This window comes from Enhydra lutris, unplaced genomic scaffold (assembly GCF_002288905.1).
Source record: "Enhydra lutris kenyoni isolate GAN:26980312 unplaced genomic scaffold, ASM228890v2 scaffoldscaffold38, whole genome shotgun sequence".
NCBI lineage: Eukaryota > Metazoa > Chordata > Mammalia > Carnivora > Mustelidae > Enhydra > Enhydra lutris.
In genome coordinates this window covers 1,220,477-1,239,364 of record NW_019154122.1, presented here as the reverse complement: position 1 = coordinate 1,239,364, position 18,888 = coordinate 1,220,477, and the positions used below count along the sequence as shown (strand labels likewise).

General features: G+C 40.4%; 1 protein-coding gene across 1 annotated transcript; it reads left to right on the top strand.

The window, feature by feature from the left end:
- The first annotated feature begins 3,977 nt into the window (after positions 1-3,977).
- Positions 3,978-18,584, top strand: LOC111154802 (transmembrane protein 50A). The gene is made up of 7 exons (XM_022514720.1): positions 3,978-4,119; positions 5,722-5,827; positions 6,864-6,976; positions 8,344-8,411; positions 10,477-10,569; positions 13,463-13,523; positions 18,118-18,584. Exons 2-7 carry the CDS (start codon positions 5,735-5,737, stop codon positions 18,161-18,163), a joined length of 474 nt encoding a protein of 157 aa, XP_022370428.1. The 5' UTR covers positions 3,978-4,119; positions 5,722-5,734; the 3' UTR covers positions 18,164-18,584.
- Positions 18,585-18,888: the final 304 nt, after the last annotated feature.

The following is an 18,888-nucleotide window of genomic DNA, read 5'->3' as shown; positions in this document are numbered from 1 at the left end:
AGGACATTCATCTTTTCCCTCACTTTGAAAATAGGATTTTACTGATGGCCAACATTTTAACATCTTTTCTATGGCTGGCAACAGTGAAAACCATCTTACAGGCATATGTCTTGAGGTGTCTCTCTCCTCCCATTTCGAAAAGTCAAAAGTCTCATTCAGTGCTTCTACATGTTTTCAGGAAACTGAAGTCACCAAAAATTTTCATTATGAAAGTCTCAGTGTCGCAAGAAAGCAAATCACATCCCTTTTTTAGCAGTCTGTGGTGTATAAGAACATTTAGCAGATGAGATGTTTTCTTTTTTTTGGTAAGAAGTTTATAGACTGAATGGAGTTTGCTGAAATTTACATCTATACTATCTGCTGAATATGCGGATAGGTGAGCCAAATCTAGTTTGTATTGCTTTTGTATTGTTTGCTTGATCTTTTGTTTATTATTTTCTAAGGTTTCATTAAAATCTTCATAGCCATCAAGAAGGCAATTTGAAACTTAATTTTTAAAATCAAAGTACCTAAGAACTAGAGGGAACAGTTTTATTGCCATGATGTAACACATCATTTGATATACTGTAGAAGGCATGATTATTGGTAAGATCTTACAGAATCAGGTCTACGCTGTAAGGGGCCAATACAACTGTGATTAAATTCACCCCTCCCCCTTTTAAAAAGATTTTATTTATTTATTTCACAGAGAGAGACACATCGAGAGAAGGAACACAAGCAGGGGGAGTGGGAAAGGTAGAAGCAGTCTTCCCACAGAGCAGAGAGCCCAACATGGAGCTCGATCCCAGTATTCTGGGATCATGACCTGAGCCGAAGGCAGTTGCTTAACCAACTGAGCCACCCAGGAACCTACCCACAGGACGTTTTAGTTACAACCTCTGAATCTGGAAATGTAACTTTACCCAGTTTCAAAGAGCAATCAAGGGAGCCAAAAGATAATGCCTGTTCATTTCTGTGGTATGCCTCTGCTAATTCAGCAGCTGCTTTTTTTTTTTTTTTTTTTTTTTTAAGAGGTAGAGAGCCCGTGAGCCTGTGAAGTGGGGGCATGGGTGGGCAAAGAGATAATCTTAAGTAGGCTCCATGCCCAGCATAGAACTCAACCCTTGGCTTAGTCCTGACATCATGACCTGAGGTGAACTGCTATTTTTGATTGAGCACTGGTGTCTTTTTGAGAGATGAAGACTTTCCTTGATTCAAAAGTCCTTGCTTGTCTCATTCCAGACTTGTGGTGCTCAGTGTCCACGTTCTCCTATCCTCTTCTCCACCATGCCCAACCCCAAATTCTTTTCTCACAGATTGTACAGTATGCTCTCTTTGGATCATTTGCCTCCCTAATCCAGTTGTATGTGTCCTTCCATCTATCATTAAAATAATACAGCCATTTAGTCTTCTATTTTTGGTATTGTCTGGGTCATGATGTTGATATTGTACTCACTCTCATGGTCAGTATCTCAATTCTTAGAAAACATGGCACAATATTCACAAAGTTAGAAGTTAAACCAGCGCTATCTCCCTCCAAAGCACAAGTGTTAACACTCATGATTAGAATTTAAGTTGCTCTGAACGGATGCTACAATTGATACATGATTGTGAACCACAAATCATAGCTGCCAGTGTCAACGGTTAATAGAAGGCAGATAATCACTGGATTCATCTGTCACTAAAAACGGTGTTGTCTTCCTTTTAGGGGGGAGCATAATATGGGTTTTGTACCTCTTCCCTACCCCCAATCTATGGCACTCACTGCTAAAACCAGGACTTCACATCCAGGAAGAGTTTCTTGTAACATAGGACTTTCAGGGCCAGTCCCAATCTGGTGTGGTTGGTCACGAAAAATAGAGTTGATTACCGTCCCATTTCCACCAGTGAGAGCTTGTTTAGTATTTTCAGATCTGCTATTTTGACATAAACAAGCTAAATTTAGCTAGACTTTCTAAGAAGTGTAGTGTAAGGTAAATAAAATAAAATAAGTTAACCAGATCTTTCTGGCAATAGTTTTTTGGGAAGGTTCTGTTTGGATAAATCTGGCTTATCTAGAACTTTGCATTATTTGGTATACCTGTTCCAAAACTCCATTCTTTAACTACAAGAACAGTTCTGAGACCAGGTAGCAAGTCAAGGTTGGCTATTCCCAAAGAGTCAGCTGTGCTGGCTTTTGCTATTTCTAATAGCTCCAATGTATGTAGAAAAGACGAAAACAAACACTCCAACATATTCCAAGAAGGCTAAGAATGACAAATCAAGCATGTACTTTATTATAAAAGCAACATAAAGGTGATTACTTATGTTTATAAAATACCTGACATACATTGTTAACTACAGTAAATGTAAAAAAAAAGGGGGGGTGCAGAGAAAAAAAAAGTGAGAGAGAGAGAGAAAGGAAAAGTTAATACCTTTCCTCCTAATCATTAGTTGACCTAAAAGCTGAAGGCAAGGGGCACCTGCGTGGCTCAGACCTTAAGCATCTGCCTTCGGCTCATGTCATGATTCCAGGGTCCTGCTTCTCTTTTTTCTGTTCGCCCTGCTTGTGTTCCTTCTCTCACTCTCTCCCTCTGTCAAATAAACAAATAAAATCTTAAAAAAAAAAAAAAAAAGCCAAAGGCAAGATTTGTTATAGGCTGCTCAGAGCTGCTAAGCGAACCTTTAGTCGTTAAAAAGTATTAAAAAGGTTCTACGAACTGCCTGCAGTATATTACCCACCCCCCACCCCGAGCCCTTTAACAGTCATAATTAATCTTTAACCCTGAGGGGTAAGAACGATGTCCACTTAAAAATAGGCTATATGGATTGCATTGTCCAGTTTTGCCTACTAATCAGCTAATGCCTCCCCTTCAAAAGCACAAAGCTACAGATGTTACGCATCAAAGGAAATCAAAGAAATTAAACGACATAATCTTGGTTCCTAGCTTACTCAAATACTGTAGCCTCATATGCAAAAAAGGTGAACCTTGCGTCCCTCTTCACGACAAATGACCCATGCAACCTTTAACTTAAGCAAAACGGGGTTCTGCTCTGCGATCTCTTCCTGGATCTCCTCCTTCAACCGCTGCCTTCTTTCGGGTTCGGAGGCCGGCTGCGACTCCGACGCCCGACTCGAGCAGCTGGAGCGGGACCGAGAGTTCTGAGCGGGCAAGCCCGTCCACAAGTCGTTCATGTAGGCAAGACTTCATTGCTTCCGGCTTTTGAAAAGGGTCACTTCCCCAAAACCCAGATTGTCTCCTTCACAGCGGCTCCAACCTGGATGACCTTCCCGCAAAGGGGGTATTTGGCCTCTTGAGACATTTGTGGCCGTCCCAACAGCCAGAATGACCCTGGCATCTAGGGGGCAGAGGCCGGGGATGCAAATAAACACCCTATAGTGCACAACAGGACAAGCCCTCATAAAGAAAATTATCTGGCCCTTCCCCAAGGGGAAAAAAAGTCAAGTCCCAGAAGCGCGCCGGGATTGGGACTGCACCGCACCGCAGACACTCACCCCGAACCTTCCCCGCCTCCTTGGAGTGACTCCACCCCTCCTGGAGGCGGAGCTACAGCGAGGGCGGGGCCAGGCGCTTAGAAAATAAACAAGACTTAAAAACAGAGCGGAGGGGGGTTCCGCGAACATTCACTTTTCGAACCACGCGGGACCCGTCACTCTTCCTGTCACCCTGAGATAACTGAGGAGCCGACCGCAGCACTAGAACACTTACCATCTCACACTGAACGGATACAAAGGCCCAACACACACTTTCCTTTCAAAGGAAGAGCGACTTGCCACGCCTCCCCTGGACGGGTGCACTCAGCCTACCACTCCTGACGTGCAGAGGCGGACAGAGCGCCGTGGACAGCCCCGGCCGCCCATCCGCGCCCGGAACACGCACAGACCTCGGCGCGGTGGGCGTGGCTCCCTCTGGCCCTCCCTCCGCTCTTGGCCCTCCCTCCGCTCTTCTCCCTCCCCGCGCTGCTTCCTCAGCCCTGCTCCCCGCATGCGCGACCGAGCTCCGGGGGCGGTCCTGTTTCATCCGGGTACCCGGTGGCCGGTGGCTGTTTTGTTTTCTTGGCTGAAAACTAGGAGAAAGTGAGGCGGCCCCGCGCTGCACGACACCGGGCTCGGGATCGACTGCACTGGCGGGGCTGGACGTAAGTGTCGGGCGGGAGTGGGGGGGGGGGTTGCCGCCACAGCCTTTCGAGAGTGCTCGGGCCCGGGGCTGTCTGCCGGGCGGGTGCTGATAGGGTCGTTATCTCCACCCTCTGGGAGGCTGCGGGCTCGGGCTGTGTCTCTCTAGACCCTTCCCGGCCGCTTCCTCCGGGATGGCCGTGTGCGGATCCCGCTGGGCTACCGGATAGCGCCCCTCCCCGGAACGTCTCGGGATCCGTGGAAATCACCGAGGTTCCGTTCTTGAGGGTTGGAGAAACAGCCCCCGAGAGGGATTGTCACCCATGGGCTCCTTTTTGGAGGGGGATGGCCGAGCTAGAACAAGTTCCCACATCCTCTCAGCCCGCGTCCACTCTAGACCTGGGGTCTCGGGTCTGGGGGCGGGCTTTGCGCAGCAGGGTGCGGGTAATAAACCCAAGAAAAATGGACACGGATGGTTGGGGCGGGGGCATAGGGATGAACCGAAAGTAACACATCCTGGATTGCACTTCCTTCCAGGGAAAATTAAAGGCGAATTTTCAAAACTGAGCTTGGTTCTAAAGCATATTAGCACTGGTTATAGTCCCAGGTGTTAATATTTAATGCTTAAAAGGGATGTTACGATTGGACTCCTTGCTCTTTTTTTAGAATATCATGGTTTTTGGCCAATCAGGGTTGCTGACTATAGAGTAGCTTAACAGAAGGATTCAGGTTCTTTGTAGGAGTTTGGGTGTGTCTTGATAATTAGCAAGTTATACATAATTCAGGCTTTTTCAGTACTCTGAAACAGAGATAGTTTCCGGAAGTGTCTTAGGCCGGGTCTGCATAGCCAGGCTCTTAGGAATGCTTTATGTAATTTGTTAGGTCGGCTGTGGTAATTCATATATGGTAATTCAGTAGTGGATTTTTTTTTTTTTTGTCTGAATTAGTATTAGCTTCAATTTTGTGCTTTCTTTTGAATGGGAGCCATCTGTTAGAATCAGAGACAGAGATATTAAAATGAAATGGGTGTTCTTTATATAGAAATGACACCAAAAATCAGGATTGGTTCTGGAAAAAATAATGAAGTGAAAGGAAGTGATGTGAGTAGAAGACCTGCAGTGCAGTGTCTAATTTCTTAATCTGAGTGTGAAGAAACACATGTTCTGTGATAAAAGTGTAAATTCCCAAGACAAATATTTTTCCATCTGAGTGCATGCTTTAACCGAGAGCCAAAGTTTATCTTTTTTTCTCTCCTCCATGTTAGTGCTCCTGGATTGTAAATGTTAAAATCACATAATAACTTAGATCGGAATTAAAATTAATAACCATTATAAAATTTTTCCATATTTGGATACCCACCTTTGTTCATATTTCTTAAATATACCAAAACTATCTTTTAAATTAAAAAAAGCTAAATGAGTCCAAATTTTGTTTTCCAAGGTTTTAATGTGGAAATTGATAAAAAATTAAATATTCTAAAAAAGTATATGTAGCCAAGATAAAGTATTTGACTTTCATTAAATTATTCCTGAACTGTTAATTATTTTCTGGGAACATAACTCATGTTTGAAGCAAGTAAATAGAAGTACTTTAATGGAGTTGATTTTTTTTTTTTTTTTTTAAAGTGACCTGAAAAAAATGTCTGGATTTCTAGAAGGCTTGAGATGCTCAGAATGCATTGACTGGGGGGAAAAGCGCAATACTATTGCTTCCATTGCTGCTGGTGTTCTAGTAAGTGTCATTGATAATTTGGGGCTTCATTATTTTGTTGTGTTTGTTTTTATGTGTTTTGAATTCTGTATGATGTTTTTAAATATGTACTATTTATCTTTGACTACTAAATTTATTTTAATAAACGTTGATGTTTTGTTTATGAGGGAGTTAGAGTTACTACATTTTAAGAGTTAACATTACGGTTTGAAAAATGATTAGTAGAGTGATTGGTTTTCTTTAAATGCATGTTAAAAATGGTATATAAGATAGTATGCTTTATACATTTATTCATTATATGGATAATGCCTCCTTTTTATGAGTCTTTTAAGATACCAGGAAGTGTTTAAGAAAGAAACAGGTCAAAACCAGTGGAGAGATATGATTGTATTTTTTCATAACCCAGAGTTAGTTTTCTTCTCAGTCTCATTAAAAAGCAAAAACAGAAGAAAAAAACCACACAGGAAGCTCACTAAAGTGTATTGCCTAGAAGTAATTTGTAGTTAAAATTTTTATTTACATTGCAAATCCCTCAACGCATCTGATCCTTGTGTTTTATACTTTTATGTTGTCATATGCTCTAAATAGTGGGTTTTAAATAAAAAAACAAAAATCTAAGTTTAGGGGCAGCTGGCTGGCTCAGTCAATGGACCACGCAACTCTTGATCTTTGGGTTGTTAAGTTCAAGGCCCATGATGGATGTAGAGGTTACTTAAAGTCTTTTCTTTCTTTTTTTTTTTTTTAAGATTATTATTTATTTATTTGACAGAGAGAGACACAGTGAGAGAGGGAATACAAGCAGGGGGAGTGGGAGAGGGAGAAGCAGGCTTCCCACCAAGCAGGGAGCCCAATGCAAGGCTCAATCCAAGGACCCTGGGATCATGACCTGAGCCCAAGGCAGATGCTTACCGACTGAGCCACCGAGGTACCCCTTAAAAATAAAGTCTTAAAAAAAATCATTAGAAGGGATCTCTTCACTTTAATACTTTGCTTTCTTTTTAGCTAATAATATGAAATTACTGTAATTTCTCATTAGTGTCACTTTTTTATGTCATAGTTTTTTACAGGCTGGTGGATTATCATAGATGCAGCTGTCATTTATCCCACTATGGAAGAGTTCAACCACTCATACCATGCCTGTGGTGTTATAGCAACCATAGCCTTCCTGATGTAAGCATTATTGTTCATGACACTACTTAACATAGATTGTCACAAAATAAAAATGTCTTCCCAATAGTTGAGTAGAGTTCATATTTTTCAATGTCATCAATGTACTGGACATGGTTTAAAGGTCAGCTTGCAGAGAAGGACTGGCAGATGGCTCAGCAAGGAAAAAACAGGAGCAAAGAAACACTAACCTAAGAACATCTGCATTTTTTTTTTAAATACAAAGCTTGTTTTAAATGTATTTGTTTGCCAAATAATGTGGTTGATAACAGAGATCATTTGATCATTTGATCATTCTAAAACTTAGATTTGAATGAATAAATTAAGACTTCATATTATTATTTAAAAAGTCAGGGTGCATGTAGTCAGCATGTTTATTGGGCAACTACTATATGCTAGGCACTGAAAATAAAAATAGGAAACAAGATAGACATAGCCCTTGCCCTCAACGAAGCTTCCATTGTAGTGGTAGACACACGCACATACACCCACAATTGAATTTTGACATATATATATATAAAATATGTATAAAGTTCTATAACTTTTTAACAAAATATATTGTGAACATTTTCCCATGCTATTTAGATTTTTGAAAGGATACTTCTAAAGAAAGCAAGGCTGTCTCAATTTAGAATGGTACTCTGTGAGAGTCAGCAAAAGACTTCCTATGTTTGGAACCTGCATCGGAGATCAAAAAACAAGATTTTACCACTTGAATCACTCTGATAATATCTTCAGAGCAAAAAGTTATTGTTTTGCTTACTATATAATTTCTCCAAACACTGGACATTAGTACACAATTATCACAAAAAATGCATTCCAAAGCCAATTTTAAGTAGTTTTTGGATTGTCTAGGGACCTTTCTGTCTCTGTGTTTTGTCGTGCATGCATATTACGTGTTGAGTATGTCCCCTGTGCACAAATGGAAAGCTAGGGAGGATCGTTCCATCTCAGCAAGGTGTAATTTTGAGAATTTCACTCTCAAATTTTAACAGGCAAGATATAATCTTGAAAAATTATCCCTCAAATGTTACCAAGCATCAGAATCACCTGAAGGACTTGCTAAAAGTCCAGTTGCTACGCCCTATACCCAGAGTTTCTGCCTTAGTAAGTCTAGGTTGGGGCTGGGGAATTTTCTTTCCAATCAGTTCGCAGGTGATGATTCTGCTGGTCTGGGGACTATCGCTGCTGCTTAGGGGGATCATGTTGAAGGGACTCGTTTAAGTTTACTTGAACCCATTACTCAAGGCTCAGGAAGCCTAACTTAAATTTGAGGTACTCTAGTTTATTGTATCTGGTAATTTGATGTCATGGGTATTTTCTCTTGGGGTCAAAGACTGTGATATCTTGGCTTTATTTTATTCATACAGGATTAATGCAGTATCAAATGGACAAGTCCGAGGTGATAGTTACAGTGAAGGTTGCCTGGGTCAAACAGGTAAATAGGCGTAAACAACGTCTTACTATACATCCTTAAAAGTGAGAATATACATGGCAGGGCCATCATTCTAACTCCGTCAGATCAGAGATAGGATGGAAATATATCTAGGGCAGAAGTTATAGGTTTCAAGGCATAAGGTACAAGTCACATTTAATCTAGGTTGGCTGTAGAGCACAGTGTATGCAGTCTTGAGTTTATAGCTTGTGCAACAAAATGTAGATATAAGTGTATATTGTATAAAGCAAAGGACAGTATGCAATAAAGAGTATAAGTGCAAAATAGACTTTATAGTACCTTAAGGTTTACCATATAAATTATTTTCTTCTCTTTTTTGTCAGCTTTATTTGATTGGATTGGCATTTTGAAATAGTTCAGAATCGTAGTAATTTGGGTGTGTTTTGAAATATATAACATAAAATTTACCCTCTTAACCATTTTTAAGTGTAGAGTTCAGTAGTGTTAAATACATTCACATTGCTGTGTAACCAACCTCCAGAATTCTTTTCATCTCGCAAAATTGAGTAGAATAATAGAATTTCGGTGCGTAGGTTCACCGAGTCCATTCCTCCTCAATTGAGCAGCTCCTGTCCCCTGGCCTCCATTGCCACGCACCTGGGTGAGGTAGGCTGAGTACAGGATGTGTGTGGCACAGCTTCCTTGAGAGTCCAGCTTACACAAGGACTTGAGGGATCATTGATTCAACAATTTAAGTGATAAACTTATATCCATACAAAAAATAGGCAGAATTCAAGTGACTTTTTTTTCTTTTTCTGTCTTTTTTTTTTTTTTTTTTTTTTTTTTTTTAAATGAAACAGGAGAAACTTCAGTAGTCAGCCCTGATCTATACTTTCTTTGGTTCACGGTCTCTGTAGATGAACTGAAGTAGAAGAGATACAGAAACACTAATCTGGCATGATCGTAAACTATAAACAGACGAATGGTAGCTGTTAGTGTTAATAATAATAAGCTAGTAATAGCAAGGGCTAGGACTAGAATATGGCCATCACATCTGTAACTAAAATTTGTTAGCTAACACAGCTTTGGGGATTGAGAGCCAGTTGTATTTAAGACTACATCTGTGACCGTCAGCTTATTCTTTCTTTCTTTCTTTTTTTTTTTTTTAAAGATTTTATTTATTTATTTGACAGACAGAGATCACAAGTAGGCAGAGAGGCAAGGCAGAGAGAGAGAGGGGGGGAAGCAGGCTCCCCAAGGAGCAGAGAGCCCGATGCAGGGCTCGGTCCCAGGACCCTGGGATCATGACCTGAGCCCTAGGCAGAGGCTTTAACCCACTGAGCCACCCAGGCGTCCCAGCTTATTATTTCTTAACTCTTCTTTTGTTTCATGTTTTGGAGATGAAATCAGAAATTAAATACAGCATTCTGTTTGGTTTATTGAACAAGGCAGTGCTTTTATTTTATTAAAATGTATTTATGCTAATTAAACTCATCTCAATTCATTTTAGGAAGTATAAGTACTGTTTATTTTATAGCAAGTCATAAATATTTTATAAATGTGATTTAAAATTTGTCCTCCTCTGTTAACATAATTTTAATGAGGCTTTCCTAAGTGCCAGTCACGTTAGTTTGAATTTATTTCACTGCCTGACTTACCTGGAAGTGAAGTATGGTAGTATGTTTAGATTCACATATCACTGAATATGAATTTTTAGTTAAGTATACCTATGTTATTGCTTGGAAATTCTCTTGGAGGAGTTTAAGTTTTGGAGTACAGTTTCTAAAAATATATGGAGAATGAGCCTGTAAATATGTTGAAACATATTTTGTGAGATTTTTTTATAGGATGGTTGAGGAATTTTTCTCAGTATACATATTTAAGGAGATTAATTATAGGCACTTAGAATATACAGCCCAGCCAACAAGAAAAAGGCCAACGTCTGCACTCATGAAAGATATTCAACACATCTTCCATTCTTATTTTAGACTTTAAATGGCAACTACATATTTTTTCTGTTTTGGTTTTTGCTTTCCTTTTGAAAAGCTAATTGAACTGGCTGCTGCCGTATGAGAAACAATGCTGGTAAAATGTTATTTCTTTTAAGGGGCTCGCATTTGGCTGTTCATTGGATTCATGCTGGCATTTGGATCTCTGATTGCATCTATGTGGATTCTCTTTGGAGGCTATGTTGCTAAAGGTAAGAGAAAACAGTTTAGGTTTTACTTTGATGGAATACTGAAGTTGTGCATTAGGGTTGGTTATTTTAGAGCAAAGCTTTTTTTCATACAGATGGGTCAGCTACTAGCTGCTAGCATTTGTGCCTGGGAACTCCCTTCACCCTATCAGTATTTTGTTTTGTTTATTTGGTATGTTTTTACTATTCCTTTCTTCTGTATTTTTTCTTCTGATCTAGAGCCTGGAAGTAATGGGACACAGCTCCAAACCTTGCTTCTCTTTGGCTTCCCAATACCTCAGAAACAGAATATATATGTTCTCTAGCTACTTGGCAAGTTTTGACTTGGTGAATGATATCCATGGAAAGTTCTAACATCCTAGAATTAAAATGTATTTAGCTAAGCCTCCCTTGTACTATGACATCATCTCCTTTTAAATAGAAAGTAAATTAACAGTTCACGTACGTCTGCTGTGGAAGGCCGGTGTAAATCAAGGCCTGCAGGAAGAGGCCTGCTTTTAGATCCCTGTTTGAAATCTCACCTTTACAGACCCCAGAAAAATATGAAAACCCCTTACTGTTCCAGGTAAAATTGACTCTGCTTCTTACAGTAAAAGTATAGTATTAATGATCTGCAAAAACTAGACCAGCAGAGATCTATTCTAGCCCAGATTTTAACCCTTTATTTCTTTGAACAGAATGTAGTTCTTGGATTAAAATTATGGGTTTCCTGCATTTTTATTAAGATCATTTAAGTCTTATAGACAGGAATGATAGGCACTTTAATATGTATTTTTGTTATTGTTGCTTATATAATTTATTACTAAAGCCATGTTCCCAAAAATGTAGAAAAGAAAGAAACTATAATAATGTACTGCTTTTAAGTGTTTTGGTATATTTCCTCTGGTCTCTTATGTTTTTGCATAGTTATAGAATAAATAGGATTTTGAACCTAGGTTTTTGCATTTTACATGATATCCTAAGTAATTCTCTTGCTGCTACAAAATCTTTATCACATCATATTTAAAAGCAAAAATGTTACTATCATGTGAATTCCATAGTGCTTGTTCATTGTAGAATACTGGAAATATAAAAAAGCTCAAAGAAGAAAATAAAATTATTGATAATTCTTCTCTCCCAGATGCAACTATTAATACAGAGCCCCTTTTTGTAGAAATGTGTTTATCTCACAAAACTTTGGTATTTTCCTAAAGACTTCTGGAGCCAGGTTATGCTTTAAGAATTATTAGCAGGAGATCTATAATTTTATAAGTTGCCTTTCTATAGGATCCTTATGAGCCATTCTAGTGCTAGTAGTTACACTAATGTGGAATAATTTAATCTGGCCTTGAGGTAGTGAAGTTTCTGCAAACCAGTTGTTATAGTAATCAGATTAATTTAAAACTATTCTGAGAAATAGTTGAAAATTCATCTACTTATCATGCTTGGTTGTCAATTAATGAGTAATCATTGATAGCTCCAGTAGTAGAAATTTATGAGGATTTCAACTTCAATCTGGGATGAATTGGAAGAAAATGTTCTTCTGGCAGTCTTGCCCATCCTAGCTAATGGTTTCTCTGTCCCTCCAAATGTTCAGGTCAAAAACTGGGGGATTAAAACTTATCAGAGATGATACTTCTCTTTCTCTTGTACCCCACATTCAGTCCATCAGCAAATCCTGTTGATTCCGCTGCTAAAATATATCCTGAATCCCACCACTTTTTTTTTCTTTGTAAGAGAGAGAGCCCACAGGCACGTCCTTGTGCACAACCATGGGGGTGGGAAGGGGGAGGGGCCGCGGGACAGAATCTTAAGCAGGCTCTACACTCAGTACAGAGCCCGATGTGGGGTTTGATCTCACTACCCTGAGATCATGACCTGAGCTGAAATCAAGAGTTGGATGCTTAACCAACTGAGCCACCCATCACCACTTTTTTTTAAAATACAGTTTTTTTTTGTTGTTGTTGTTTTTTAAAATAATCTCTCCACACAGTGTGGGGCTCCAACTTACAACCCCTAGATCAAGGGTCACATGCTTTACCGACTGAGCTAGCCAGGCGCCCCCTGAATCCCACCACTTTTTACCATCTCCATTGCTACCACCCTTGTTAAATCTGTTAGTCTCTTGTCTGATTTCCAGGAACAGCTCCCTCACTGGTTTCTGTTTCTCCTCTTACCTCCTTTTGTCTACTCAGCTCAGCAGCCAGGGGAATCCTATTAAAATATGTCATTACTCTCCTGCTCAGAACTCTCCAGTGGCTTCTCATCTCTCTTAGAGTGAAAATCAAAGCCCTCCCTGTGACTGCAAGGCTCCACGTGATCTTCGTGCCGCACCCCGCACTAACCCACCCCTCATTCTTCTCTGATCTGTGTCCTGCTTTCTCTCTGTCGCCCACTTGGCCATTCCTCTCTGTGCCAGCCCACCGCCACCCCTGGCTTGCTGCCCTTGCTCTTCTGCTTCTGCGTGGGGCTGCCCGCCCTTCCTGCCTATCCTTTCGTCACTGTCACCTTCTCATGAGGTCTTCCTGGCCACTTGGATAAAATGTCATCATTCACTGCACTTCCCTTATCTTTTCTTGCTTTATTTTTTCTCCTCACTTACTTATTCTCTACGTTGTTGAGCTTCATGAAGATGAAAAAATTTTTGCCTGTTTTATTTACTGCCATATTCTCAGCACATTACAGTGCTGAACATGGTATGCACTTGCTAAATATCTGTGAAATGAAGGGAGGGAACTTTCACTTACTACACCAGTGCTAGACTCTGTCACATGTATTATGTCATTTAATACTCGAACCAACCATGTTTACCAGAAAATTCAATTATGTAAGACAGGAAACTTGCTATTCACCAGTGTATCAGAAACTAAATGTTTTGAGACCATGAACCTCTGAATATTACAACTATTTTTTACAGAAAAAGCCATCGTATACCCTGGAATTGCTGTATTTTTTCAAAATGCCTTTATCTTTTTTGGGTAAGTTTCTTTTACATTCTTTATCCTATTATTTTTAATTTTTTATTTCAAGGTTTTACTTACTTGAGAAGGAATAAGAAAGAGAACACGAGCGGAGGGGAGGGACAGATGGAGAGGGAAAAGCAGACTCCCCACTGAGCAGGGTGCTTGATGGGCGTGATCCCCAGGACCCTGGGATCATGACCTGAGCCAAAGGCAGACGCTTAACTAACTGAGCCACCCAGGTGCCCCTGAATTCTTTTTTTATAATTGTTTATATTACTTACTATATTTAGTTGATTAACTTACCCTGTCCAGTGCCCCTCCCCCATGTTATGTCATAAAATATGAAGAATGAGACTGAGAAAAATAACAAACACGTTTGTTGTTACCAACCTTGGGAACATATGCTGATTTTTTTTTTTAACCGCCACCAACTCCCCTTTAATGAACTATGATTCAAGTGATTTAGTTACATAATACTGATAGTTTCATTTTAAATCTGTATTTCTAACAGTTACTTTCAGTGAAAGCCTGCTTAAAACCTTTTCTCCTTAAAATTTTGTTTCTGAGTGCATTTTATAGGTCTTTCTAACTTGGTGTTATTAGAACTTACGCATGATGATATTTGAGATATGTAGGAGAAGCCCTAACATTTTTTATCCTTCTGCTGCAGTGACAAATTAAGGGATTACTAAAACTCCTGAGAACCTTAATATTTTTATTAATGATCTTTTCTAATGTTCATTCCTTTCTGGGTACTAAGGGCCTGCTGTTTTCCCTACCCTTAGCCTTCCACCCTTGCCACTGCCACCACCCCCTCCACGCCCCGCCCCCCAAAATCTTCTTTTTATGCTCTGCATCAGGGATTCTTTTTTTTTTTTTTTTTTAATAAAGATTTTATTTATTTAAATAGAGTGGGGCAGGGTGGGCAGAGGGAGAGAGAATCTCAAGTAGACTCGACCTTGAGCATGGACCCTGAGATCGTGATTTGAGCTGAAACCAGGAGTAGGATGCCTAACCCACTGCGCCAGCCAGGCGCCCGGTGTCAGGGATTCTTAACCGTCATTCTGTGGGTAGGGTTCTGAAGATGGGAAAGCACCAGACATTTCCGTAGACAAGACACTGCTGTTTCTGCTTGTTTCTAGGAGGAGAGTCTATGGCTTTCATGATTTTCAAAGAAGTCCCTAATCCAAAAAAAGGTTAAAAAACTACTCTATTCTAGGACAGTCTATTGTAGGACTGTTCCTTTTTTGTCTCTTCCTACTGACCCCCCCCCAAAACGAAACCTAAGCCCCATATCTACTTGAGCCACTCATGAAATGCTGACAGTTACCCTTCGGTAACATTCAGCAGTGGTATTCAAACTTTTTCCTCCACCAGGAATTCTTGCAGTTTTATAAAATCAGTTTGGAAGTAAGAAAAATGTGAACTTAGATGTGGCAAGGTATACAGCATCTTTGGGTCTTTCCTTATGTCCTGAAACTAATGGAGAAAACCCAAAGATTTTAAACAACAAGAATAAAAAATTCAGCTACTGTTATTATGCAGAAAACAATAATGACTAGAGTTTATTGAGTAATTACTATCTGTGAGGCACCATTCTTAGTATTTTACCTATATGCTCAGTGAATTCCTGTAACAACTCTGAAGGTGGCCCCATGATTATCCCCATTTTATATGTGAGAAAGCAAGCACAGAAAAAACAGTCTCCTTGTTTGAGATCATGTGGCTAAAACGGAAGCTGTCTGACTCCAGAGTTTAGGTTCTAGCTACAAGGATGAAGACGTTTGAGATTTGGGGTGAATTCAGTTGATGTTTTCTCTTTTTGCTGTCCTCAGCTGGTTGTTTAGCATGAGTTCTCTTTCCCTCCTCCCTCTTCCTTTTTTGGGAGTATAACACTGGGAGTTCGGGAGTTTGGGAGTATAATACTTCAAAAATACAGCATGAGTAAACCTCATTTCTCAGCTTATGAAATAAAATCTGGGTACGTTTGTTATTTTGTAGGGTAATGTAGCATGTTTATTAGAAGGTCGGTGTGGATAGGTAGGATTTCTTTTCCTTTCAAGCGCCAGTGCCAGGGCCTGGACATCTGTACAGATGGCTCCCAAGCATCCTGAGCTCACTACTCCAGTGTCTCCACAGCGTGGGAGGTGCATGGGGAACTCAGGGCCCCACAACTTCAGCCAAGGGAAGGTAGTGTGAGGGTGTGTAAGAAAAGCTTCAGGATGGAGTTGTGGGGAGGGGGATCTACTGAGAACCAGCCAGGGAGGGGCAAACAGCAGCCTTCTTTATCATTTACCCTGGCAGAGAAAAAGAATAAAGCAAGTTCCACCTTAAGACGCTGCTGTAGCAGAGAAGTCACTGTGTCACCGGAGTGGGGAACAGAGGATTGAGGGGGAAACACATGAGTTCACGTAGCAGTTTTCATATGGCACAAAACCTTGGAAACCAATCATTGACTTGTCTCAAATTATTTATGATAAATTCCTTTTATATGGAGCAAGTTTGGTTTCTCATTTGGTACTGTTGTCCTTCTTCAGACTTAAAAACTATGGTTTCTGAAAATACTATAAGCAAATTGAAATGAAATTCAACTAAGCACTGCTAGTGGAATAGTTGTAGCAGATTGCCTACCATTCTGATTTGTAACAGGACAATACTCAGCAGCCCCTGAGAAATTACTGTTTCAGAAATCAGACACAGATGTCAGTTCCAAAGGTGACCATCTGACAGTGTAGGAGGGACTGGCTTTTGTCCAAGAAACTTCAGATTACAGTTTACATCTGTTGACTAGTATTTTGAAGGATGTCTCATCCAAGCTATCTGGAGGGTAGAAGCCTGCTATTAACCAGAAGATCAGAGATCAGAACACCTTTTAGAGCTTTGTGAAATCCTTTATAAAGAGAAGTTAACATTCTTGCAAGAGAGGGTACAATTTCCTAGTTGCATTTTTGTTTTCATCAAAAAACACTGAAGTATTTACCTCCTGAAAGGCTTATGAAAGCCATTTTAAATTGATCATTACGATTATACACTTAACCTTGAGTAGACACTGGGGCCTGGAAAACATGAGAAAACAAATGCAGAGCAGCCCATGCCACTCTCTACCCCCCTCTTCAGTTTCTCCCTCCCCCTTGCCCACACATCCAGGGCCTCTCAAACGGCCTCGGAAGGGTCTCAGACTTGTTCACTTTCTGTTGGGTCACCATCATCCCTTCCTGAGCACTTCACATCCCTGATGGTTCTTCCTTTGGATCCAGTTTTCCTGTGTCACTTTCTCTTCTAAAACATGGCTCTAATTCTGTCACTTCTCATCTTAAAATTTTTCAAAACTTGGAGCTGTCTACAGAAGAACTCAACACTAGTGGCCCTGCAGCCAAATTCTGTCCACGGCTCTGTTTTATTTATTCAATACAGTATTTTCTGTTTTATTGAGCCAACATTTAAAACTCCAGAGACTTTTACATTAAAATCTGAAGTTTGGGCTTTTCCTCAAAAAGTGGAAGATCTGACAATCCTGAGCCTTGAATAACAACAATCAGCTGGAGATGGATAGTTGTTTCTTTAAGTCGGGGCACATCTCCGTATAATCCCATTTCATGCTGAGTATCAGTAGCCCCCGTAGCAGAACGTACAGGCTGACACCTGCCCTCTTGACTCATTTAAGGCATGTAAGGCCCCTGTGGGCAATTAGCCACCCTGGTCAGTTGGTTTACCAAATCCTGGCCACTGCCATTCCCTATCTTCCTTGTCTCTTAAGCTATAATCCAGCCATATTGGACTCCTTCCTGCTCTAATGCACTTCAGGTATCCACGTGTATCCAGAGATCTAGATGGAGACCTGTATCTCCTTATGCCTATAATTGCCATCTTGCCACTCTTAAGTTGAAACTTGGAGGACAGTTGTAGACCGTTCCCCACCTAAACCCTGGATGGCAAGTTCTTTGTAGGCATATTCCTGACACAAATGTCACTTGGGCTTTCCCTGAGGCCCTGTGGTCTTTTATTCCCTTTGCCTCTTGATACGTTGTTTCCGCTTCCTTTGTCACACTAGCTCCTGTTCCTACCAGTCTCCCATTGAAACTCCTGCTTATCCTCCAAAGCCCATTCCAAATATTACCACCTCTGTAACTTCTTTCCTAACACATTCAGACAGAATAAATTCTATGTGTTTCTGTGTTCTCTCAACATTTGGTAAATACACGTCTCCCCCCCCCCCACACCCCTCCTCTGCTGTTAGCACATTGTGTCACCAAGAATGTGAGATGTGAGCAGCTTGAGGGCAGGGACACCATAGCTTATGTATTTTTATAGCCCAACCATCTAGCACATTCAAAAAAGGTTTGTTGAATGAATATGATAAAATTAGACATATAGTCATTCTATACTAAACATTGGTTAACTTTTTAAGAGTGGCAGAAGGCTTCAGTACTCAGAAGTCGAGGATGTGGGAAGCACACGTTCATTTTCTGTTCTGATACATTCCCGGTGTTTTTCTGTAATACAACTCATCAATCCCTTGTTGCTAGTTTCCCACCATCCTCCCAATCTCACATACTCTTTTTTCTCCGCCAAACTCAACTAGATGTGATGTTTCTTATTTTATTTGCAGAGGACTGGTGTTTAAGTTTGGCCGCACTGAAGACTTATGGCAGTAAGAGCATCCAGTTTGCTTCTGCACAGCAGCCCCGTGTGGGTTTTTTACTACTCACTCCCAGTTTTTTGTAATGCCATTTTCTAAACTCATTTTTGAGTGTAGTCTTCAGCTTCAATTTGTGTAATAGTGAAATCATGAGAACTTCCTATGTAAACAACAGCAAAAATTTATTGTGTGTATTGGACTAACTTATAAAATGTTGAAAATACGCCACATGAGTAATTTTTATTAAGTTTTATCATGGTGTAATTTGTAAACATAAATTACAAAAAGAATTATGGATGCATCTTATACGAGCATTTGTCATAGCCAAGGTCCAAAACTACAAATTAAAGTGCTCTGAAGATTTAATGTGTCTAAATGTGGCCTCTTCTGTGTCAAATGTTAAATGAAATATAAACATTTTCTTGTTTTTAAATCTATGCAGTGGTCAGAATTCTTTCTTGCTATACGTTGTGTTTGGTCTGTCTGCAAACATTTCAGTGTTAGTAGCCATTGAGGGTGTCCCAAGGGGTGAGTGACCATGTTGGAAGAGAAAAGCTCCTGATTCAGCCACGAGGCTGCTCAACAGTGTCCCTTCGGTGCCCTTGATCGGGGCTGAGGCCTGACAGTCACTCAGCCCAGGCATGTGGTCGTGGTGGGATGCTGACAGTCACTCCCCGTCTACCATTGAAGGAAAGAGGAAAAAGATAGAGACTGGACACTAGTCTTTACTCAGGCGACAAT

Excerpts from the sequence above, each read along its gene's own strand:
- LOC111154802 (XM_022514720.1), top strand. The coding sequence starts at position 5,735 with ATGTCTGGATTTCTAGAAGGCTTGAGATGCTCAGAATGCATTGACTGG. Across the intron at positions 8,412-10,476 it reads AGGTTGCCTGGGTCAAACAG|GGGCTCGCATTTGGCTGTTC; the intron begins GTAAATAGGCGT and ends ATTTCTTTTAAG. Across the intron at positions 10,570-13,462 it reads TGGAGGCTATGTTGCTAAAG|AAAAAGCCATCGTATACCCT; the intron begins GTAAGAGAAAAC and ends TATTTTTTACAG.